Consider the following 26232-nt stretch of genomic DNA (forward strand, 5'->3'; position numbering starts at 1 on the left):
ATGTAATATTCCATATAAAATATATGCCGAAAATATAAAATACTAGCGGTTTTACCAGGCTTCACTCGGTATTTGTAATATAAACAGCTTAAACATGGCTAATCTAATAATAAACATCCATTTGTTTTTTTATTAAATTTATTTGAATCGAAAAATAATAATATTCAACTTTCATTTGTTTTCGATGCTACCAACAAAGTCTCTTTCGAAATTATATATTAGATTAAATAAAATAAAAACAAATGTTTATGCAAAATACACACACACACACACACACATTACACAACATACACTAAACATGACTCTTACAAACGTTGATATTATATTTGAAAAACTTCACCTTAGTTTAAATTAAAATATTACAATTGAATGTATAACACCCGTAACGTAAAATTTAAAACGCTTTCAATTGGAAATGATAATATTCATATACTGTGAATGGTTTAATATAACTAAATACGTGTTATATAGTGTTTCATTGTAGTTCGAAATTATCCTTAAGGCATTTTTTTGGTTTTGTTTTTATGTAACGATTAGAAAATTTTATTAATTTTCATGCTAAAGTGCGCCTGCATTGTGTAATTCCTCCAATGTATAATCGCAATTGTATGCATTAAAAATAACAACACTCTTCGATGACAGTTTTCATGTGTTTTTATATGCATATGTATGTATGCGAGCGCACTATGAAAATGTAGATATTCAATGAATTATTATTACTGCTCTGATTTTGGCATTGCATATAATCAATTTGTTAGTGATTAATGAGTCGTACGGCAAACAGATCAAGCTAGGTAGAATTTCGTTGGACTAATATTCTAAAAAAAAAATACACGTAAGAACATTGTAAACAAAATTGATAAATTAAAAAAAATAACTATTAACGCATTTATGTAATATTAAAAAAATATACTTTCTTTTGCTATATAGTAATTGATACATAATCGTATTTATAATGTTGTAGCTAAGCTGAGAAGATCTATCATCCACATTCAACACAATGTGCTCCTGATAGCGTTCATATGTAAATTCACTATCAAAATGTCGTAAAATGGATTTTTATCGCATAAAAACATAAAAAATGTGATATCGTTCTTGTGATCATGTGGTTTTGCGCATTTGATGCACTATTGAATGTACTGTATGTATATAATTGAACAATTGGACATTTTTTATAAACACCATAAAATGGATGATTAAGGGTATTAAATTTGTTGTCTTTTGTGAACCATTGAACGAATCTGATCTGAATGAAGCCGTTTATTTTTATTATGTGGACATTTTTTTACGTTGAAGTTTTTGTCGGCATGCATTTCTTTGCCAATTCGCTTTGTCTGAAACGTTCCGTTGGAGAACGTATCGCCATTTTATTAATCAAAATTGAAAATTATTGGAGGTATTTCTCCAAAGTGTCAAGTTTTATATCACGACTTATTAATAAAAGTAATCATTGCGTTTTGTACACTTTTATAAGGGTGATATATTATATGTATGTTCACTGATATTATACATGTAATTGAACTAATGTGTGTGATCGGTTTGACTTTGTTTTTGAATTGTTTTTCATTGCACGTGTATGACCAATCTGGTAACGTTAGAACTAGTATACTTGTCAATTAAGTCCAAGAAAACAATCGTTGGAGATGAAGCTTACTGCTAAATTTTTATAAACGTTGACTCAAATTAAATTGAAATTTTCTTCGAGCGCTCCGCTCCGCCGGAAATTAACGAATTAAATAAATATCGAAATTCGCATAATTCTTTTTTATTCGAGCAAGTCTTGTTAAAATAAAACAAACACCAACTAGCACAAAAACAGCCTCCGAAATGATCAAAGCTGAAAAGTTTTATATGAACTTTTTTGTGTTTTTGATTGTATAGCGAATTTTAGAATAATTAAGTGACGCTGAGATACACATACATAATAATATATACATAAAAACATACACACACACACACAGACACATCCACACCGATACATGTGCACACGTTTATAAACCATTTTGTATTTTAACCTAAATATTCTGTATAAAAAAATATTGACATTAATGTAATTGCGATAGATGAATGAATGATTGTTTAAGGTGTGTACATAAATATACATCTATCGTAAAAACCTAGAAAATTTTTTAGATGTTTTACTAATTTTTAAGAATTATTTTGTATCTCCACTTTAATCCGGTGGTATTATTTAGTGTATACATATACACATTGATACATATGTGAAGTGCATACAAATGAGAAGCATTTTAACCTTCTTTTATGTGTGATTAAAGTCTTCAATATCGTTTATATAACGGTCGGACAAGTATCCTTTATCCACCATGAAGAAAAGTGCTGTTCATGCAGAAGCAAAAGGACACAGAGGGGTATTATTCAATAAGCACTTTTCACAAGTCTATGAAATATAATATGTGCTTGAAGATTTTCACTTATTTCGTAAGTTTTAATAAGAACGTCTCCTAAAAGGAGGTTTTAGGCCAGTTAATATCAATTTTAAAAACCCATTTGATCTACAAAACACAAAAATATGATCATGATAAATAATACCACACTCATTCAAGGACGTGTTAAATGTTTTGACAAGAAAACGTTGGAACATAGTCTGATTTTTAAATGATAACTTACGTTTAGTAGAAAAATTCTATTAGCTTAGATCATTAAGAACTATTTTTGATAAAATATATCTGTGTTATTATCATTAGTTTTTGTTAAAATATTTCATAGACAATTTTTGTGATTTTTTAATTTTGTTAGCTTGTAAAGAATTTGTACTATTAAGAATCAAAAGTAAAAACTGAATTGAAATAAAAAAAAAAATGAGACGAATTTTTATATACATAATATGTACTTGGATAAATTTCGTTGCATCCACAGGAAGGTTAAAATACATCTTTTCGCAAATAAATAATTATTAACATAATTATTTTGGTCATGTGTTATGTCTCACCAATTGATCCTTATCAATAACTTTATATTGCTGTTTCTCATTAAGAAGCTCAAACTCGAAATAAATGTCAAATGTTTTGTAAAACTTCTGAAAACGTAATATTAAGTGGGTTTTTAGGGTTTTTTGGGCACTTTTACATTTATATTCTTCGTGTAACTCATGTAATTTATCGCCTTAATCGGAACTTCGCATCTGGATACTACTGGCACAATTGTGTTTCTGTCCGAAACTACATTTTGTTTTCACCTGTGTTATTCATTCATATATTATATTATCATCATGTACACACAAACTGACATACACACATACATACACACACACACACTCACACTCACACTACTGCGACAGATCACCGTTGTTCCATTAATAAAATCTAGTGCGAATCTGATACATTTTAAACATTTCTACGAACTTTAAAAATATCGTATCAATTTTTCTAGATGTATAATTTAGAAAAAAATAAAAATGAAAAAAACAATGAAAGAACTGCTTAGAATGAATTAATAATAATAACGATTCATTTTTATAAATATTTAATACTGAGGAAACACATGCAATTTTGAATAAATATAACATAAGACCAATTGGCGAAAAATAATTGACTAAATTGGTACTAGTAAAGATTTTTGATAATGTATCCCCACTCCCTAAATTTCTACTAGTTCTCTTTTTTATATAATTATTATTATGAATGCGATAATGAAAAAAAAAATGCTGATGAAAACATTTGTATTATAATTATATAAATAAATATATATATATTGACAATATACTAATTATTTTCCCCGAATACATATGCAAACTAAGGTGACCATTTCTACGCACACGACAATCGCGAATACGGAATATCTGGCATTCGAATTCTCATTAATATGATAGTTCGCGTGTTGAACTCTCGATGGATGTGTGCGAAATCGCTTTGTGCGGAATAATCACCGAACCGACCATTTTACATTTTTTAGGTTATGTGACAAAACCAGGACATTTTTTTTCAAAGAAACGTTTCCAAATACTTATTGAAAACCTTAATGAACGTTAGAAAATAATGGATGCACATTTATGAAAATATTTATTAACATCCCAAGGATTCTGCCAAAACAGATGCACAAAAAAATTAGTACGAATTAACGTAAGCATATAATTTTTTAACTCGATACAACCATTTTCAAAATACAATTGTATTCCCCACCACCAAACAAAACCGATATATTCAAATATTTACTCAAAAAAGAAACAAAAACAATTAATAAATATTTTTATGTTATGAATATGTACCTGTATCAGTAGCGGTCGATGAGATTTTCACTAACCATGCCTGATGTACATACACATATTAATAAAGTACAATAATAACAAAAACATTTTCCCATGATACAAAAATGAAAAGATCCTACAAATAATTTAAAAATAATCGTTCATTGGCACACTTTTTTAAACCAAGTCTTAGACTGATGGCACCTGTTATTCACACAATGTGGACACCTAAAAGTAATTCACAAATATTAATTAATAGCCGTAATACTATATCTACTAATTCAATTAAACAATGTATACCTATTAGTGAATTGATTTCCCAGTTTCAACCCTGTAGTCAAATGAGTTTTAACGATTTCAGTTAAAGCATCAATAAAAATAGGATGATCGTTTGGTGCGGACGCTCTCTCTATTTGTTGCACACCAACCTTAATAAAGTAAAAAAATAAACAAATCGATAAAACAACATTTAAAAAAAATTAACAAAATCATAAATTATGCAGACATACTTCTTTAGCCAAATCGTGACAGTATTCAATGTCCATTTCGTGAAGAGTTTCAATGTGTTCATTGACAAAAGCTATCGGCACTAGCATTAAATTCTTCCGTCCTAGTCGAACGTAGGCCTGAAATCAGTTTTAAGTTGAACGCTAAAATCATAGAATAAAATATATATAATGTAACGTAAGAACATGAGAGAGAATATCCACTTTCTAAATGGATTCGTGGGTGAACAATAGAGACCCCGGATTAGGCTAATGGGACTCAGTAAGTGGCCAAACAAAGGATACGCTGGAATTCTCACAGATCTGAGCGAGTTTATGCGTAAACAATAAATTCCCCAGGGTAGACCTTTACGTGCCTAAACAATGGATCGAGGATGGTGTGCTGTGCAACTTGTCCTTTATAAGAAGGTACACATGGTAGAACCGTTGAATAAATGCTGTGAAGCGACTTTGGCCTTTCATTTGCATCCTGAGTCCATCCCTATGCAAGAATAACATACAATATATTTCATTACCTTAATAGCGTCATCAGTATATGGTTCAAGCCAAGGCAAAGGTCCGACTTTAGATTGCCACACCAATTGATAAGGATTGTGTATGTTTTGCAATTTCAAATTATTCACAACTCCGTGAACAGAGGCTGCCACTTCCGCTGGATAATTATCACCCCTTCTTACTGCCTAATGATTCAAATACATATTTGCTTTTTAATGCATATTAAATAAATATTATATATTATTTCATAACAAATCCATACCTTTAATGGTAAACTGTGTGCACTATAAAGGATTAAGACATCGTTCCGCACATCTTCGGGAAATTTCAATAGCTTCTCTTTGATTCTTTCGGCAAAAACTGATGCAAGAAGAGGATGAGAAGCCCAACGATCGATTACACTAAATTTCACATTTGGAGGAATAGATCTAAAATAAAAATAAATTTATGTATACATCTACATATTTGTACATAAAATAAAGTAAAAATTTGCCCCAATGCACACCTTTTTTTATAATAATCGAAAATAGCATTAAAGCTAGAGCCTGATGTTGCACAACTGTATTGAGGATACTGAGAAAAGAACACCACATTTTCAGCGCCGTCCCTAAAAAAATATATTGGTTTTAACTCAATAATAAAACAAATTAAAGTATCACTTAGAACATATGTACCTTTCTACTTCTTCTAAAGTAGTGTGTGTCATGGGATCGACATAGCGAAATGCTGTGTATGGTTTGTGTGGGGCTGTTTCAGGGCAAACTTTATCTAGACGTTGACATAGAGCTTCACCTTGAATTTTCGTCCATTTCAATATTGGAGAACCTCCGCCGATTTCTTCGTATTTCTTCTTCACTTCTTCTGTCCTACGTTGAGCAATCCAAGGACCTAGCCGACTAAATTTTGGTTAAATTATTCAACATATTCAAATTATTTGACAGTGATAAACAATCATGTATTAGACATTTCAAACCTTTGCATTGGAAGTTGAATCATATCACGATCGGTCATAATTTTGAGAAGGTAATCGTGAACTTGATCCGTTTTTTGCGGTCCTCCCATATTCATCATAACAATTGCAGTTTTTGGTTTTTCAGAGCTGGTTGACAATGTTCTGGGTACTTGGAAAAACCCATCAAGATATTTTCCCACAGATCCAAGCCCACAAATTTCTCCATGTTTAAATGTTCGACCTGAAAATAAATTGTTTTATGAATTAAAGGCGTCTTTAAATGATAATGATGACCCGGCAATAGAAAGGATAAACTTGTGTATAAAAAAAATTGAATTATCAACATGCTTTATCAACTATTGCGATAAATTGAAATTGAAATAATAAAAATCAAAAACTAATACTTACAAAACAAATTGGATGATTTCATAATTGCAAATGGGATGATAGTTTAAAAATTAAGGATTAATTTTCAAAAAAAATATATCAATTATTTATTATTAAATGAATAAAATAAGCCGGAAAGCCGATTTGACACACCGCAAAGACTCGACAGATGTCAAATATTTTCTTTGGCCCAAACACGTCAAATCTCCATCTAACTTATCTAAAAGTAAAATAAAAAATATCACATTGAATACAAATCTATATCAGCACCCGACTTTTAGATTACTCATTTATAAAATCAAACATTGATGTAATAAGGAAACGAAAAATAATTTAAATAATTTTAAATAGGTAGGTAAATAAATATGTATATAGTATGCCAAGTTTAGTAGCAGTGGCCCTTACGGCATAAACTCTGAGTTGATGAAGACTCGAAAAATGAACTCGTATCAAATCATTAAGATTAGAAGTGGGGGTAGACGATTTCGTCGGCTCCTCCCATGAATCTCACGCATACACGCGTACTTGTCCCCTAAACCTTCTAATCTCCCACTTCTAATCTTAATGCTTTGGTACGAGTTCATTTTTTCAAGTTTTCATCAATTTAGAGTTTGTGCCGTAAGGTGGAACCATTTGATAGCACACATCAGAGAAATGTAATAATAATAATAATAGAAGGGCCCTTACGAATAAATAATTGTTGTCAATATTACGCGGTACGTCTCTATAAATACGCTACAACGCACGGAATACAATCGGATCAATTTACTTATAAAAATGTTGTTTATTGTGTGTTTTTGAATGCATTGTGCAATTTTTACTGCCATACTTGCCAATCTTGCGAGTAATTAAACAAACAGAGAAGTTTTTATCGGACATACATCAAGCACCAAGCATCAAATACGACTGATGCTAAAATTATTTAGGATTATCTGTGGACAATCGTCACTTGACAACAATATGACGCCTAAAGCCACTTCTATTAATAAAACATTTCTCTGGCACACATTTTATAACTTGTATATCTAATACCTAATACCTAAATGCCAATTTTTATGATAGCTTAGCAAGTTATAGATATATAGTCTTATTACATGCTTTTTAAACAAAATAACTAGATGTTTCATTGCTAAGAGTGTTGTTGATTTTAACTAGGTAGGTAGTTTTTTTATAAATCCTTACTTGTTCCTTGCTAAGTTCCCTTAACTGGCATAATATTAAATGTCATTTCATATTATAAAGATTATAAAATTGAATAATATAATCCTTTATAAAATTTAAATTAAATATACTCTGTATAATTTACATCTATAAACATTAAACTGTACTTGCAAGTTTTTCGATGACTTTATGAATTGATAACAAGAAAAATCAATTCATGTAATCTGCTTTTATTTATATAATTGGCCTTATCACTTAACAAACACCAGTCCTTCTTGCTGTTGAGTATTGGGTGGACGTAAGTATGTTTAATTGCATATTTGACATGTAATATGATTTATTCTATGTGTTTTAAAATACCAAAAGTACATATGTATAATGAAGATTGCATGATTTTATATTTTTACGAATTAAAATTTCTTACTACTTTCTAATTAGATTCTAACAAGTGACAGGTTATAATTGAAACTATTCGCCACTGCAAGGCATATTGTGCTAAATTACATAAATATTTTTATGATGCATATCAAGTCTCATAGCAATACTGATGCACTTTTTTATTTATTTATTTAAACCTTACTAATCGTTTAAGCCTTAAGGTCTGTTCATACCTATCCGGCACGACCCGTATCCTGCAGGTGTCATGCAAGTGCGGATAGTATTCTTTGGTACATTATATATGGACGCGCATGAATGCGTAAATGCGCATGCGCGAATGGAGTATGAATACGTCCATATAATGTACCAAAGAATACTATCCGCACTTGCATGACACCTGCAGGATACGGGTCGTGCTGGATAGGTATGAACAGACCTTTAAACGTCTATCTAATATTTACCTAGGCGTGAAACATTTTTCAATCTCAATTTATTTTTAATTTATTGTTTTAGTTAGAGATTGATTTAGAAAAGAAATTTTAGTTTAACTATAACAAATGGAATTCAATGTAAATGGTACGTAATTGAAGTAAAGGTTTCCTTTAAAGTGTGTATATATTTATAAAATATAAAATTAAATAAATAATCTCCAGAACATCAACATATTCGATATAATCCATTGAAAGATGAATGGATTCTTGTATCACCTCATCGAATGCTTAGGCCATGGTCAGGTCAAACCGAAAGCAATGACGAAAACAAATTAGAAGGCAATAATAATAAAAACAATCCACTGTGTCCTGGTGCTACAAGAGGAAATGGAGAGGTAATTATGTGGTCATAACAACTATGTTATTAAATTATTGTTTACATGTTGAATAAGGTCATAAGATTTTGATATATGTATTTTCTTGTAACATATAAATATTGTATGATATAACGGAGATCTACAATATAATTTTTTGTAAAGATCATTTATCAGTTTTTTTTACTACAGGTCAATCCAATGTACACTTCGACATACGTTTTTAAAAATGATTTTCCAGCACTCTTAGAAAATGTTCCAACACCCCCTAGTAGTGATGACCCTTTATTTAAAATTGCACCAGCTCGGGGTACCTGCAGGTATCTTTAATTCAATTTACATATAAAATTTCTATACAATACATTCCAGATTTTATTTTTTTATTAAAATGTATTAGAGTGATGTGCTTTCATCCAAATTCTGAAGTTACACTTCCAATCATGAAGGTTACAGAAATTAAACTTGTAATTGACGAGTAAGTACATAAAAATTTAGAAATTTACAACATTTTCAATTGTTGAATAAGGTATATCTATTATACATAAAACTGGTTATTTTATTTTAAAGGTGGATAAATCAAGCTGAAGAACTACAATCAAAGTATCGATGGGTGCAAATATTTGAAAACAAAGGTGCAAGCATGGGTTGCTCCAATCCTCATCCTCATTGCCAGATTTGGGCATCTTCATTTTTACCAAATGAACCGACCATTAAAGACAGGTTGGTTTTTTTTATTTATTTTTTTAATAAACTAATGCATATGAAATTTTATTCTCATTTTTCAGGTGCCAATTGCAATATTACAAGGAGCACAATAGAGCTCTGTTAGTAGATTATGTCGAAAAGGAACTGCAACGAAAAGTAGTGAAACCTTATATTTGAAAAATACATTCTATGCTTTTTATTACATACATACATATATTTCATTGTACTTTCTAGGAACGGATTGTGATAGAAAATGATGATTGGATCGTGGTAGTACCGTATTGGGCTGTTTGGCCTTTTGAAACAATGTTGTTACCCCGTGGTCATACTCCACAAAGACTTACGGAATTGAATGAAAGTCAACGGAAGTCTCTTGCAATAGTTATTAAATCAATTACTTCGAAATATGACAATTTGTTTAAATGCAGCTTTCCATATAGCATGGGATGGCATGGTATTTTTTTTTAGAAAACTATTATTAGCAAATTTTTGAATTTTATTAAATATATAAATAAATATTTATAGTGTACATACATATATATTATATTTGTTTAAAGGTGCTCCAACTGGTGTTGGCAACAAGCCTCTCGACTCGCCTCATTGGCTATTACATGGTATATATTTACCACCTCTACTTCGTTCAGCTACGATAAGAAAATTTTTTGTCGGATATGAATTATTAGCTCAAGCTCAACGAGATTTGACTCCCGAACAAGCTGCAGCCCGTTTGAGAGATCTTTCAGAGAAACACTATTCTTTGAAATGATTATAAAATTACATATTTAAATTATTTCTTAGATATTTTATCTGTGTATCTTTATTATATAAAATCATTACTAGAACTCGAATTACATATCTTTGTACTAAAAAAATATTTTAAAAAGTTGTGAGTTCTCTATTTAAGTTCTATTTACCAATGTATGTACAAGTATGTATGTATATAATAAAAGTCGGTGACGTGAAGCACTTTTTTTTTCAAAAGTAAAAAATATTTTTAACAGTCACGTGTATCTAATTATATATGCAAGTAAAAAGTATTTCAAGGGGTTTTTTTTATAATATTTAATCCAATCGTATGCAATAAATTTCGACTAGATAATATGTAGACATTTTATTTTAATTTTTTGTGAAATAATCAACACCTTAGTAATTTTAGTTACTTAGTCACATTCAAAATTTAACCTTCAAAAAATGATCTATGTAACGGTAAACGGACTATTAATCATATGTGAACCAGTCACAGGACAACCGGTCGCTCTAGATCAGTCACACGTGATCACCCATCACACTAAAACTGGTCACACCCTAAAGCTGGTCACGAGAAAACTGGTCACACCCTAAAATCGGTCAAACAGTTTTCTCGTGATCAGTTTTAGTATGATGGGTGATCACGTGTGACCGATTTAGAGCGACCGGTTGTCCTGTGACTGGTTCACATATTTTTTTGATTTTTAAATGCTTTTTATTATTACGAAATTATGTTCACAATACATCTTATATCTATTTTAATAGCTACTGATCTACTGCTTATTTTATATTTTACAATTTAATTTAATTTGGTTAGTAATCATAGTATTATATTATTCTAATGTTAATCTACAGCATAATAGGAAAAAGAGCTCAAAACCTATTTACAATCCTTATAAATGCTCATAATACATCTCATACATAATATTAATTAAAGACTCACTAAAGTCGATGACCTAAAGCAGATTGTGTTTAGGTAATCTGTGTTTGGTTCACATATAACTAATAGTCCGTTTACCGTTACATAGATAATTTTTTCAAGGTTAAATTTTGAATGTGACTAAGTGATCAGTTTTTGTGTGACGGGTGATCACGTGTGACCGATCTAGAGCGACCGATTGTCCTGTGACCGGTTCACATTTGACTAGTAATCACCGAACCCTATGTAACATTACGTAGAATATTTTATGTTGTGAAAATAAAACAGGAGAGGATCAACACTGTAATTTTTAGTAACATGTGAAAAATTTCCAAAAAGTTTCAACAGCGCTGATTCTCTTCATATGCTAATGGAGTCAATTCACACATTTTGCATCGGGTCGAATAGTTATAACTCGCACGACTCGTACAGGGTCATTATGAAATAGTTAGAGCGCATAAAAATACATGTTTCAACGAATTAAAAGACGTAAAATTTTCAAGGTATTTATTTTTACATACACAAACGCACATAGACATTGCGTAAACTCAATTCTAGTATATGTAGATATTAGTGATGTGCAATGTGCAATGTGCACATATTTACTAGCGTAGCGGATCAATTAGGCGCGTATGGTCAGCGTGAATCTTGGCATTTAGGCCAAAGTTTGGTGGGAGCCACCACCCGTACCCGTCACCCGCCAATGCTAAACATGAGCGGGGCGATCGGGCCCCCTTAGCGCCCCGCACTCCGCACTCCGCACCCCGCACCCCACACCCGTCATCCCCACAGTGAGTTTCGCATACATTTCGTCTGCCCAACCCAACACTCAGCACTCAACACTCGGTTTGCCCGTCAATGTTTTGACGTTTGACGTTTGTGATCGCCGATGGCCGATGGCCGATGACCGGCGACTAACGACTAACGACTAACGACTAACGACTAACGACCATCAACAGCTTCTACGCATACTACTTCTACGCATTTCGATTCATTCAGCAGATGCGATCGCTTCCAAGCCTCTCGCTAATCTGACGACAATGTCGATTATCACCACTGCATTATAAATGGTTTCATTTGTTTTTTGTTTATTTTTTTTTTGAAAACTAAAATTTCAATTATTTGACCTTGTCCATGCCCCAGTAGATTCAAATAACCTTTCAAATCCTTTTATAATATCAGAGACCATTTTCAATTTCAACTATAATACAAATATTCTATTCCAAAACTCGATTTTAATTCTGGTTTCTTTTGTGGCTTTTAAAATGGTACCGTACCATTCTGATATCGAGCCCAATATATGTGTATTTCGATTTTTTAATAAATTGTATAAATTGAAACATGAAATGCGCATATTTATCTAGAATCTAAGAAAATTGCTATGATTTTCTTTAATGTATAGTCATTTTACGATATAGGGGAATCTACAGTCATTGGCCATGCTAAGGTCAATTGATATGTATGTACATATATATCAGGGATGGATTTGCTTCACGAAATTAAATATCCTTATCAATCATATTCGAAAAATAAAATGTCACTATAAAATTCCTCAATTCATTGTTGAATATAAATTATGTCTTTATTCATAGTTATCCGTATTTTTTTATACGTAAAACGTGCCTATTTTGAATTAGAATTTAAAATTTATTTTTTGGTTTTTGTCTTAATATATTTTTCTTCAACATAAAATTTCAAGAACTTTCATGAAATTCATTGTTTAAAAATTTAATGCGGGGGGGGGGGAATTAAATTAAAAATTTAATGCCTAGGGTCGCTAAATACCCTCGGGCCAGGCCTTTATATTGTATATTGCTGTTATTTGATAGGAAATTTGATCTCTAATAAAGGTACAAAAAGTACCCAGTTATGTTAGAATTCTTATTTTCAACTTTACTTATAATAAAATGGTTTGAGTTAATAATAAAAAGAGTCAAATTTTATATATCCTGAACTACAATGAACCTTTCTTGATTTAATTTTTAAAATCGATTTGCAATTTATAATCTATTTAAGTATTTTCCCTTTTGTAAGTCACCATAGTAGATAAGCAATCTATTTTAAAGTACACGTGGAAGCCATATAATGACGCACAAATATTTTGATATCATCATGTAATAAAATTATCAAAAAAAAAAAAATTGTAAATGTGATTAATATCAGTAGCTGACTATCTTCTAACAAATTTCTAATAAAGATAAGTTATTAAATACAGTACTTTGAAATTAATTCTTCATTTATTTAATTTCAAGTATTATATTGAACAAAAATAATCTATTATAATTTCATTATGCCAACCTACATATGTATAAGATCATGCTTTATCAATGCTATAAATCAATCCAAGTAATCTTGACGAGTTTCTGTTTTTTTTTTGTTTTTAGGTGTACTTCTCTGTGACTTTCCACTTTCGTACCCAAAATAATTGTTATATATTGTTGACATATTTTAATCGAAATTCTTACACATTCCATTGCATATGTATGTACATATATTAAACTAATTGAAAGCATACTGTGAATTTTACACTAGTTTAATAAGTATTCCAAAAAAAATACGCTGTGATAATTAATTGTTGATCATTTATGAAAATATGTAGAAATAATATAGTACTTTCTGGAAATTTGAGATTTTAAATGTTAGTGGATAACACAGTTTTACACTTATACAGAAAATTACTCACTTAAAATACGTTACAAATTTTGTCTTATATTATTATACTTACACAATTGATCCCTATATGTCTTATACTTTATTCGCGCAATAATTCGCGTTTAAAGAACATAAGTTATAATAAATAGTTAGTGCCTTTTTTTGTACCGTTCGCATAGAATTTTGTGTTTTGAGGAAAGTCAAGCTCATTATTTCCTCCTTTATTTTAGATAACACGATCAATAGAAATATCTGCTAATATTTAAAAAAAATTTGATGTAAAATCAATTTATATTCAATTTTAATTCGAATTCATTATCAAGTGCTTGAATATATTAATTATTGTAAAGTAAAACCGATTGGTAACATATTCAAAGTTTATTGTCTACTTCAAATGGAATATTTATTCAACGGAGTGTAATTTAACGACTCGTTTCTAAATTTCTAGTTTTGTCCCTATTTTCCTCGTTTTAAGTCAATCTCAAGTCCCAATATCACTATGAGTCACTCTCCTGCCTTCGAAAATTGTTCACCCGCTGCCACAACTCCATCAACGCCTATTTTGAGGAGTCTGGGTGGAGAAAGAAACCCATCACGTTCTCCGCCACACACAAGAGATGATAAATTCAGTGTTTATCAACTTGGACCAAAGGAGCATCACTTAGCTACTGCCGCTATTGGGATGACACCTGAATTCATTCTTCAATCCAAAGATGAAATCAAACATCATAAAACATCAGAAAAAGTTTGTCATATAATTTTGTTTGTAAAATAGGATTCCCTTTATATTTTTTAAATCTTGAATTTTTAACTTGTTGGCTTATAGGCTCATCGTTCACATGTAAATCTGCAAGTTACTTTACCTTCTTCGGTGTCAAATTTTCCTATTTCAGGCTCGAATTATACAACAGGTAAAATTTTATTTCAAAACTAATTCCAATTAATAGGAAATAAAAACCAAAAACCAAATTGTTTGCTTCTCCTTTTTCTTCATCTATATTTTTGATGCAGATGCTCAATGGCATAACTTACAACATACTCCGGTGAATGCACCACATTCACCAGGAGCACTTAGTTGGACTGGTGACACTGTGGAAGCCACACCAAGTGATCGGGTAGATAATTACAAACTTTTAGTACTATTGTATTGTATATGTATGTAAATGTATCTAATTTGATAAATTTATTTCAGTCATCTGATACTGGACCGGGTAGTTTTGGTACAGCCCCAAGACTCTCTCGTAAAGAATCATATAAAGCCCAAAGACAGAATTACCGCAGAGAAAAGAAACGAGTCACATCCGAATTGCTATTATCTTTGGAAGATCCTGCAGTTATTATATTAGCCGATTGGCTGAAAGTATGTTTCGAAAGCACACTGGTGTCTAATTCATAGTTTTAATAAATTCTACACATTAAAATAATATCTTTTTAAGGTGAGAGGTTCGTTGAAATCATGGACTAAACTTTGGTGTGTTCTGAAGCCTGGTCTTTTGCTTCTATATAAAAGTCCCAAAACAAAGGTGAAATTCAAATTTATAAAATCGTACTAAATTGTCTTACATTTAGTTTTGTAAGAATAGAAAATTAATATAAATATATTTTTTAATTACAGAGTAATCACTGGGTTGGAACTGTACTGTTAACAGCGTGTCATGTTATAGAGAGACCTAGCAAAAAGGATGGTTTTTGTTTTAAACTCTATCACCCTCTTGAACAAAGTATATGGGCAACTAGAGGACCACATAATGAAACCATTGGTAATACTCAATACAGCATTTCATAATGTTAAGTGGGAAGTGTTATGAGTTGATAATTTAAATTATACTTATAGGTGCCGTTGTTCAACCTTTGCCAACTGCTCATCTTATCTTTAGGGCTCCATCGCAAACGGCAGGAAAATGTTGGCTTGATGGCTTAGAACTTGCTCTAAAGTCATCGAATATGCTTCTAAGGTTAGTTATAATTCACACATTAAAGTAATAAATGTACATATGCACTTGTAAATATCATTAGTACATTCGTCACAAAACTAATTGCTTTTAGGTGTGGTGGTAATAGTACCGTACGAACAGCTGATACTACTACTAACCACGAAACTCAATGGTCATCTGAAGATCTTGAAAAACACTTTCCAGAACATGGTTAGTTTTGTTAACATGTTAATTGTTTATTGGTTTTCTTATATGTACAATGTACATATTTCCAAATTTGGAGACTACCATATTCCAGTTTTTATTTAAATATTAATAATTTTAACTTATTATATTATATAAATATGAATATTGTGTATTAAAAAATTTTTTTTAACCTCTGCTTAAAATCTGCTTGAATTCTCCTATACTCGTAAATAGTTGAAAAATTGCTAGTTTTAATAGATGAGGTATCACATAAAATGAATTTATTTGAATCGGACCAAGGCTGCTTTAATTGTAACATAGATGAATCAGGAAATACTAAAATCTCTGATTTAGAACAATCAATTTTAAAGTGGAAGCATATTTTACTTGAATTTGAGAATAATGGGTGTCGTAAAACTGAAGTGCAAACACATGAATCCACTCCAACGAAAATAAATGAAAATCCCCAAATTGAAGATAAAATAATGCTTCAAATTGATAAACCAGGGTGTTCGAAATGGAAAATTTCTAATTTCAATATCATTCCTAATATTTTGATATCGAAAAAACACAGAAATGAATTAGATGAAAATGATGCATTAAAAGATAATAGCTTTCTAAAAAATACGTTATGTACTGCATCTTTAAAATCTAAATTTTTTTCAAAAGATAAAGAAACAATGAAATCTTCTATTACCCCATTAAGATTTATAAATAAAAAAACTGATAACCCGAGAGAAATAGCATTAAACATTAGAGAATTGGACTTGAAAGATCGAGCTGTATCACCTAAACAAAAGCATAAAGCCTTAAAAAACCTTAGCCCAGTACGTTTATTAGAAGATCACTTGCTTAAAATCACTAGTGTGTTTCCAAATCGTAGATCTCCTACTCCAACTGCTGTTTTCAAAATGAACTCTAACGAATCTGAAGGAAATTCTTCAATGAATAGTAAAAATGATGGTGATCCTTGTGAAGAAGTCATTAAAAAAGTTCCTATTGATTTAAAACTGAAAAACATGCTGAATATTAATAATTATATCTCGGGTAGAAAATCAGCCGAACCTAGAATGGATTCTATAAACCAGGAAAATTTTTTAAGACCGATTTCCAATAAATTAGGATTTCAAGCCAAATTGGCCGAATCTGTACCGGGAATACCTGGATATTTTAATGATGTAACACCTGATAAATTCTCATTGATTAACTATGATAAGCTTCCATCCGTTAAAGCATTAGAGAGAGAGTCCCAATTAAATTTGGAAAGACAGTCTTCACAATTGATTTACGTTTCAGGAAAAATTATTAAAGAAAAAGGTTATTTTTATTATTTCGTTCTATGTATAATTAACGTTTTAAATATATGCTATTCACCTGTAATTCATATATTCCTTCATTATATATTATGTAATAATAAACCAGTACTAGAGGTAAACTGCACACATTATGCTTTTCCCTATAGCACTGTCTCCTTTTGCTTTGTACCATAGATCTCGAAGGTGCAGAGATATCAGATACGGACTCGGAAGGAGGCCACGATTTGGCTGATCGTACAGATATAAACATTTTAAACGACGAAGATATAATGGCGGATAAACTTCTCAATCATTTGACTATGTTGTATAATAACGAACTCAATGATGATGTTGGACAGGTAAGCTTGCTATTGTTTAATAATCCGTTATTGTAATCGGGAAAACATTTTAAATCAAACTTTCAACTTTTATTACAGTCAGGCGAGGTTGTAGAAGAATTAGCCGAAGAGAATAAATCATTACTTTGGTATTTAGTAAAACAAGTTCGACCCGGAATGGACCTGTCAAAAGTTGTTTTGCCAACTTTTATACTAGAACCTAGATCATTTTTAGATAAATTATCGGATTCGTTTTATCATTCTGATATTCTTTCAAGGTTAGTCGCTTACTTTATCGCTTTTTATTCTTCTCTTCTATGAATGTTTGTAATTATGATTTTTTTTTCATTCAGTGCTTGCCAATATACAGATCCCTATGATAGAATTAAAACAGTTGTTAGATGGTACTTATCAGGCTTATATCGTAAACCACGCGGTTTAAAAAAGCCTTACAATCCCGTGCTAGGGGAAACATTTCGCTGTTGTTGGCTTCACAATGACTCTGATACACGAACTTATTACATAGCTGAACAGGTATTTTTACTAGAGAAAGTGTAAAAATCGAACACATTGAATTAGAATTGGTTATTGTTTATTTTTTGAATACAGGTGTCTCACCATCCACCCATATCAGCCTTTTATGTTTCTAATAGAAAGGAAGGTTTTGCCATAGAAGCAAGTATTTTAGCTAAATCAAAGTTTTACGGTATGAATGCCTTATTTAGTTCAATCATTGAATTTTTTTGCTTGAAGTTAAATAAATTTTTTTTGTTCAGGTAATTCAACGTCAGCTATATTAGATGGTGCTGCTAGAATAACTTTATTACCCTTAAGAGAAACCTATGTGGCTACTTCTCCTTATGCTCACTGTAAAGGTCTTTTAATGGGCACTCTGTCTATGGAACTCGGCGGTAGAGTAACAATTAATTGCCCTTCTACTTCTTATTCTGCTGATATAGAATTCAGATTAAAGGTTTTTTTTTGTTGTTTTTTTTCGGTAGATTCTAATTTATATGAAGTTTTATTGAACTTTTCACTATAATTACAGCCTTTCATTGGTGGTGCTGATAGTATTAATATGGTTTCTGGAAGAATACGTTATCATAAAGAGACCGTAGCGACTTTAGAAGGCCACTGGGATGATAAAATTGACATTAAGGACAGAAGAACACAGGTTGTTTAATTGTTTATCTATTGCAGTATTTATATTTAACTTTTTTTTAAATTAATACTTTTATTTCAGGAAGAATCAATATTAATTAATGTGTCTGAACTTAAAACTAAACGACTTCAAAGGCAGTTAATAAACCAAAATCAACTTGGCGAATTTGAAAGTCAAAGATTATGGTCTAAAGTTTCAATTGCCATCGCCAATGAAGATCAAGTCTGATTTTGTTTTGTTCTTATACACACAATTCATAATTGAAGAATTTTTGCTATAAAATATTTTTAAAAATTAATTAGGTCGCAGCCACTGAAGAGAAAACAATAATAGAGGAAGCTCAGCGAGAAAGGGCTAGAGGACTCGGTGGAAAAGAGTGGGTACCGAGATATTTCAGAAGATCCAATTCTGATGATGGTATTTTATCATTTTTTTATTGTGAAAGTATATATTTTTTTGCTTTAGATTTTTTTTTATTTATTTTTTTGTTTTTTAGGTAATCCTGTTAGTTCTATGCAGGTGTCAGAATCAACAACAAATAATTGGCAATATAATTATCCTAATTTTACGTGAGTTAAATATTTTACTATACATACATATGTACATAAATATACATATTTAGATTATTTTTTTAATGTTTTGTTTTTTTTGTAGATCTTGGGATGATAGAATAGATGTCTTAGAATATGAAGATAATTTTGTTCTTAAAACTCTGCGTCGAAAGATACTAACGTCTGCAGTTAAAGTTGGAAGTATTAGAACTCTTCCACAACTAGAAGTAAGCGATATAACAAATGTGTTTATGTATACACATTTTACACAGCGGGTTTTCAAAAGCAAAGTGAATAAAACGCTTAAAAATAAGTGTTCCATTTAAGTTTCCCATGAAAATCAGTGTTCAGATTTTGATCACCGCAAAGTGTTTAACTTTACGCAACATTCGATGCAATGAAAGCCTGTTATTTTCTTCATTGCGATTGTCTTTGATATTTTCTCATACCTCATGAAAACGATTAATCCATTCGTAAATAGTGGTTTTCTTTGGTGCATATAATATCGCTTTTCTGTTTGTGTGTCTTTCTGTCTGTCTGTCTGTCTGAGATATCGCTCGCCGTACTATAATAGACGTTTCGATTCGACATACATATGTACGTCACAAAAGAAAAAAACTTCTATATATACAAAGAACAAAAGAAACAAACTTCTATATATACAAAGAACAAAAGAAACAAACTTCTATATATACAAATCTATGCCAATCTTTCCGCTTGGCAGAGAATTTATTTGATTAATTAATTTTTCTATCGGTGTTTTATATTGTTTATATATGGGTAGGTAGATGTTTTTTCACCATTTTTTTTTCATATTAAGCAATTAAATATATTTAAAAGGTATTTGAAAAAAATTTGACCGCGTGGGGATCGAAAGCATGACCGACGATACATTTCTTTTAATTTTTTCTATTCTTTTTTTCTTTTAATAACTTAATATGGCAACACCTATGTATGCGATGATATGTCACCGGGTACAACACTAATATTTATATATTTCTAATGATTTAATGATTATTTTAGACTGAACATTCAGCTTCCGAGAGCGATTCTACAAATTCTCACCATCACAGAATGTCGCAAGGGTAAGTTTATTTTATAAAGCCTAGCCAAAAGCATTATTGTTCAGAGAAATGTTATATTAATAGAAGTGGCTTTAGGCGTCATATTATTGTCAAGTGACGATTGTCCACAGGCAATCCTAAATAATTTTAGCATCAGTCGTATTTGATGCTTGCTGCTCGACGTATGTCCGATTAAAACTTCTCTGTTTGTTTATATTACTCGCAAGATGGGCAAGCATCGATAAAAATTGCAAAATGCATTCAAAAACATACAATAAACAACATGGGATACATTTTTATAAGTAAATTGATCCGATTGTATTCCGTGCGATGTAGCGTATTTATAGAGACGTACCGCGAAATTTTGACAACAATTATTTATTCGTAAAGGCCCTTCTATTATTATTACATTTCTCTGTTGTTGGTGTTGTTTTTTTTTTTTTAATTTTTTTATTACTGAACATATGCTTAATGTTATATGTAGACGACAATCTGTGGCTTCTGCTTTAATGAGAGTTCAGGCTGAATTGGCCGGAGTTATGACAATGGTTGGCCGATTAGATGATGAACAAGACTCGCCATTACGAGCAGTCAAACTAAGAGCTCACACGGTTGGAGAAGAAACAAATGATGCCTCTGTATTGATGGCCGTATTGATACAGTATGTCGATTTTCAATAACATTTGTTTGTGGTAAAATATGATGCATAAAATTTATTTATTTTTATTGTGTATATAATTTTCAGGCAACAAGCAGTCGCAGGAGCTTTAGCTCGCGTAGAAGCTGCGTTACGTGAAAGACCTATTCAACCACCACCGGCAAGGGCTCTCAAATCTTACATCTCTGACCATTTATTTTTGATACTTTTGCTGCCTCTGAATATCGTTGCTTACTTTATTTTTAAGTGGCTATTTTTAGAATAAAAATCGTGAGTAAAATTTTTTGAAGTATAATGATTTGATTTTTCTCCATTGTTCTTTGTAAAATAATTGGCATATTGTATTTTATTATTTATTATCATGTTTTCAGATTTGACGTGTTTCATTGCTCCGTCCATACCATTCAGAAACATTACTAAATTTTAACATGTCTAGTAATTGAAGATCTTTTTATATATGAAATTTTGCTTATGAAAAACGTAATAAAATTTTTAACATCACGTAGCATGTATGTACTCTTTATTATTATTATTGTTAATTTTATCTTCTTTGAATTGTTAAGTAAGTTGTGCTTTTTATTGGTCCTCTGCTTGATGGCATTTTGCTTTTATAAAGTATCTACATACATATATATATATATATATATATATATATATATATATATATATATATATATATATATATATATATATACATATATATATACATATATATATATATATATATATATATATATATATATATATATATACAGCAGCAGTCACATAAAACGGAACGCTTAAGCGAAACATGTTTTTGCGTGAAATTTCGGTAATCTTATATAAAACCAAAACCGAAAGTCATTTAAATGATAGGTTGTACCATAGTGCATTCGTGTAATACCAAACGTGAAAAAAAAAGGTGACAAAAATGAGTTGGGGAGAAATTTAATGGAGGGCAGATTTTACGACCGTGCGTTGACTTCACGGTTAAATGAAATTTGAAATGAAAATAACACTATACACATACATTTTTAATTTTATTACAGTCACATATTATTATTTACAACTTATAAAAAAGAAATTAATATTTTGTAGCGGCTCCTTTCGATTTTATAACTTCTTTTATTCGGTTTGGCATGGAATCTACTAAAGTTTTTAAATTTTCGATTGGGAAGTCTTCGTACCATATCTTTTCTATTAGTTCTTTCAACGATTTAAGAGTAGTAACATTGTTCTTCCTTATCCTGTACTTGATACCCATCCATAAATTTTCGATTGGATTTAAATCGGGACTATTGCCAGGCCATGATAGTGTCTTTACACCCATTTCTTGTAAATAATCCCGAACCTAAAAAAAAGTAAAAAAAATAAATCAGTTTTTTGATTGAAATTTTATAATTTATATTCAATGCTATCAAATAAAATGAATACTCACCAATTTAGCTCGATGACAAGGGGCAGAGTCATCTTGAAAAATTATATCATCGGTATATGAAAGGTGGTTTTCCATCGATGGGACAAAGCTTTCTTCTAAAATTTTTTTATATTTTTTTCCATCGATGGCACCTTGTAGAAACTCCAATTGTCCAATGCTATGGTACGAAAAGCATCCCCAGACCATTTGACTTGGAGGATGCTTAACAGTTTTAAGGGTACAATTTTCATTATACCTTTCGCCAACTTTCCTTCGGATATACGGAAAACCATCAGGACTATAGAGGTTAAACTTTGATTCGTCGGAAAGTATCACTCGTTGCCAATCTGATGGACTCCAATTTTCATGTGCTTTCGCCCGTTCCAATCGATTGTTTTTCATTCTCTTGGTTAGTAGTGGTTTTTTTGCAGCTTTCCGACCGTACAGTCCAGCTTCTCTGAGTCGCCTTCTTACTTTTGAGTCGCTGATTTCCATGGAAAATTGTGAAGATACATCTGTTCTTATTTCTACAGCAGTTTTGAATCGCTGCTGTAAAGATAATCTGGTTATTACACAGTCTTGCCTCTCCGATGTGCATCTTTTCAGTTCGGTCCCCTTCTTACGATCAAAACTTCCAGATTCTCTTTTTTTTATCAGTATTCTCGAAACAGTCGATATAGAACATCCCATTTTCTTGGAAATTGACCGAAAGGAAAATCCTGAACTCGCCAATGTCGCGATTTTTACACTCTTCTGCAATGATAACTGAGCTCGTTTTTTCATGTTGACGTGTTAAAATTCGAATTTGATGCTTTCTCCTCGAAAACCCACACTATACTGAACTCAAATCTTAGAAAACAATCATATTTAGAATATTTGGTCGTTAAAAACCCTACACATAAAGGGATAATCCTTTAATGGCCTCGAAGTCGTAAAATTCACAAGCGTTCCGTTTTATGTGACTGCTGGTGTATATATATATATATATATATATATATATATATATATATATATATATATATATATATATATATATATATATAATATATATAATATATAAATATTATATATATACATAATAAATTTATTTTATGTTAATGATATTTACTAATTTAATATTTAAGTTACTGTTGTAAGACAAAATTTGCCATAGGCTCTAACAGAGTTACATTATTGTTCAGTATTTAATGACAGCTGATATCTTTAGAACAAAGCTGTCTTCGGAATTTAATCAAAATCATTATAAAAGTTCATCTTTATTTTATAAAAATATGTTTATTACATATTAATTTAATTTTAACCAATGACTACAGTACCTGTTGATTTACTATCAGTTTCCTGGGAACAATGTGTGAAAATATAGGGTATACTTCGTTCCACCGACTTGAAATGTCTCAACACTCGTTTTTTCGACTTTTTCGAGGTATCTCGCTGTCGAGTTTGTGCATGTACAATTTCTTTTTACACAGTGAAATACTTATTTTACAAGGTAAACATTAACCATTAAAAAAATATAGAAATAATCGATTTTTAAAATATTTTAAAGGTGTGTTAATAGCTTAAAAATCTATAAATGATCACAATATGTCTCGTGTATTAAAGATACAACATATAAAAACATGTTTGTATACAATATACACACTCCACTTCAATCAGACGAAAAATCGAGAAAACGAGTGTCGAGAAATTTGAATTTGGTGGAGTGGAGCGCACCGGAAAATATATTATGTCGAAAAATATTAGGTCTCATAGAATTTTGTTGTAGAAAATGTAATCGGAAATCTATTTATATTTTTGTATAATAACTAATGAGAAAATACATATGTACTCTTTTTTTTTTAACAAAGCAGATTAAGACATTGGGTTATGTGATATATTAATTGTAAGTAATTTTAAAAATTATTTGAGTTCAAATGGTATGAGTACCAATTATATTTGTTGAATATTATTTTGAGGTTTTAATTTAATATATTCTATGTAGGTAGTGCGTTTGCGTATTTTTCATGTTATGCATGCATGCATGCATTCAAATTTACGTTTTTGCAAATGTGTAATTTAAAAAAAAAGTATGTATTCCATTGTAGTTGTAACGTTTTCCTAATTTTTAAAAATTGATTATGTAAGTACATACATATGTGCGTGATGAACCTAATCTAAAATCTTATATATTCTTATTCATATCCGATAATTCTCTCGTTTTTCTCTTCATATACATTTGGATGGGATGTTTGCTTACTTTGTTAGAATGTGTATATATGTATATCGGTTTTGTGTAAAAAAAAAAGAAGAAAATACAGGAATATTGAACATAGAATATAAATGTAGTGCAATAACTGAAGTCGCTGAAAAACTACAGTGGGCAAAGACCAAATATTGCCATTATTTATCGCAGCAATTGAAAAATCATGTTCACAGCAATTTGCTTTCCAGTTAAAAGGTGTAATCTATGTAATGTTTTGATCCAATCTTATGACTTATTTTATGTTATCGCGATTTAGGAATACGAAACTGAATATGTAGTTGTGACATATTTAATATGCTTATTTTGTGTAATGTACATTTTCGCTAGTGGTGATTCTTTTAATTAAATGAACAATCTAATTATTTTCCACACTAAAATTAATTCAAAATAGAGAAATATTAAATGCTGCAGATACTTACGAATTATTTACAAAATTTGAATAATGTAATCCTTTCAAATATGTGTACAATAATATAATACATTCATTTTTCAATTGTTCTAGTTACCATTTTATAGCTAAGAAGTTTTTTATCTACATGTTTCTTTAATAATTGATTTATATTAATTGGAATATTTATATAAAAAAAAGATAACTCCTATTTCACATCCTCTTCATTCTGTCACTTCTTCTAATCTGAATATTATGACAAATTTTTATTGTAAATTGAAATATAAATAAATTTTTATCCCATCGTGTATTTGCACCGGTCAATTTAGAAAAATTACTATGTATACTTAAATATAAATATGCATTGAGATATTTTGGGTTTTATTTTTATATATTGATTGTTTTTACTTATATTTTATATCAAAAATACACCATCTATGTTTTAGATCATACGCTAAAACGCGTAATGAAATTTTTAGAAATCTCCAATATACAAGGTCATTCGTTAAAATTCACCATGGAAAAAGTATTAGCGTGACGTCATGGTCTCAAAGTAACACATGACATCACCTGGTTGTCCTCACTTCGGAAGGATACTAAACGCTGGTATTTACATGCATATATACATAATTCATATGTATATTAAGATGAATATATGTTTATCCATTATGCAAATAAATGTTTAGGCAGTTTTCACTGTAGTAGAACAATCAAATTTTGTATATTAGGTCTGTCTGACTTTCCGGGATTGTCCCGGTTTCATGCCTCTGATCCTGGCATCCCTAAAGGATCTTTTGGAACAGCCTAATGTAATCAGTAGTGTATTCGGGCTGTTTTGAAATGGGAACAATTTAACCTTCCAGCGGGCGCACTGTCGTAAAATTTACGACAAATGCACTTTATCGCATCTCCTACTTTTACCACTTAGTGATAAGCATCGAGCTTCGAGCTATTCAAAGGTCAGTGTTTCCCGAAACTGCAGGCGAATCGGTTGTGCTTAGAAGTTTTTGTGAGTCATCGATATTTGGGAATTTCCGTTGAGCGTTCCGTTGAATCCTTTACATGCAAGAAGCATTCTGCAGTTGATGTGGTTTGTAATAATTGTAA

The 26232-nt window shown here is 30.7% G+C and overlaps 3 protein-coding genes across 5 annotated transcripts; 2 read left to right on the forward strand and 1 right to left on the reverse strand.

The window, feature by feature from the left end:
* Nucleotides 1-3994: 3994 nt before the first annotated feature.
* FeCH (ferrochelatase, mitochondrial) lies at nt 3995-10204 on the reverse strand. The gene is made up of 10 exons (XM_077428049.1): nt 10128-10204; nt 6566-6764; nt 6179-6398; nt 5880-6101; nt 5711-5812; nt 5468-5633; nt 5226-5390; nt 4714-4830; nt 4505-4632; nt 3995-4432 (listed from the first exon to the last, which is right to left on the reverse strand). Exons 2-10 carry the CDS (start codon nt 6585-6587, stop codon nt 4366-4368), a joined length of 1209 nt encoding a protein of 402 aa, XP_077284175.1. The 5' UTR covers nt 6588-6764; nt 10128-10204; the 3' UTR covers nt 3995-4365.
* On the forward strand, nt 7944-10699 carry Galt (Galactose-1-phosphate uridylyltransferase). Of its 2 annotated transcripts, none has more exons than XM_077428051.1 (9): nt 7944-8003; nt 8597-8659; nt 8737-8909; nt 9081-9208; nt 9286-9363; nt 9456-9608; nt 9674-9749; nt 9828-10047; nt 10151-10699. In XM_077428051.1, exons 2-9 carry the CDS (start codon nt 8641-8643, stop codon nt 10357-10359), a joined length of 1056 nt encoding a protein of 351 aa, XP_077284177.1. In that variant the 5' UTR covers nt 7944-8003; nt 8597-8640; the 3' UTR covers nt 10360-10699. The 2 variants fall into 2 exon arrangements, with proteins under 2 accessions (XP_077284177.1, XP_077284176.1); XM_077428050.1 differs by having other exon boundaries at nt 7970-8007.
* Nucleotides 10700-11909: 1210 nt separating this feature from the next.
* Nucleotides 11910-22431, forward strand: Orp8 (Oxysterol-binding protein-related protein 8). 2 transcript variants are annotated; one of them, XM_077428046.1, is made up of 23 exons: nt 11910-12050; nt 13644-14656; nt 14738-14822; nt 14923-15026; nt 15104-15271; nt 15348-15434; nt 15527-15671; nt 15746-15866; nt 15958-16055; nt 17522-17685; nt 17764-17942; nt 18018-18198; nt 18274-18370; nt 18441-18637; nt 18713-18838; nt 18908-19048; nt 19129-19243; nt 19323-19395; nt 19481-19604; nt 20401-20462; nt 20926-21102; nt 21187-21369; nt 21471-22431. In XM_077428046.1, exons 2-22 carry the CDS (start codon nt 14411-14413, stop codon nt 21362-21364), a joined length of 2868 nt encoding a protein of 955 aa, XP_077284172.1. In that variant the 5' UTR covers nt 11910-12050; nt 13644-14410; the 3' UTR covers nt 21365-21369; nt 21471-22431. The 2 variants fall into 2 exon arrangements, with proteins under 2 accessions (XP_077284172.1, XP_077284173.1); XM_077428047.1 differs by having other exon boundaries at nt 11941-12329.
* The last annotated feature ends 3801 nt before the right edge of the window (nt 22432-26232 follow it).

The sequence above is a fragment of the Arctopsyche grandis genome, chromosome 3 (assembly GCF_051622035.1).
Source record: "Arctopsyche grandis isolate Sample6627 chromosome 3, ASM5162203v2, whole genome shotgun sequence".
Lineage (NCBI taxonomy): Eukaryota > Metazoa > Arthropoda > Insecta > Trichoptera > Hydropsychidae > Arctopsyche > Arctopsyche grandis.

Coding starts and splice junctions, on each gene's coding strand:
- FeCH (XM_077428049.1), bottom strand. CDS start 6,587: ATGAAATCATCCAATTTGTTTT. Junction 6,102..6,178: donor ATTCAACTTCCAATGCAAAG/GTTTGAAATGTC, acceptor ACCAAAATTTAG/TCGGCTAGGTCCTTGGATTG. Junction 4,831..5,225: donor ATACTGATGACGCTATTAAG/GTAATGAAATAT, acceptor AACTGATTTCAG/GCCTACGTTCGACTAGGACG.
- Orp8 (XM_077428046.1), top strand. CDS start 14,411: ATGAGTCACTCTCCTGCCTTCGAAAATTGTTCACCCGCTGCCACAACT. Junction 14,657..14,737: donor ATCATAAAACATCAGAAAAA/GTTTGTCATATA, acceptor GTTGGCTTATAG/GCTCATCGTTCACATGTAAA. Junction 19,049..19,128: donor CCATCGCCAATGAAGATCAA/GTCTGATTTTGT, acceptor AAAATTAATTAG/GTCGCAGCCACTGAAGAGAA.
- Galt (XM_077428051.1), top strand. Junction 9,364..9,455: donor ATTAAACTTGTAATTGACGA/GTAAGTACATAA, acceptor TTTATTTTAAAG/GTGGATAAATCAAGCTGAAG. Junction 9,750..9,827: donor AAAAGGAACTGCAACGAAAA/GTAGTGAAACCT, acceptor TGTACTTTCTAG/GAACGGATTGTGATAGAAAA.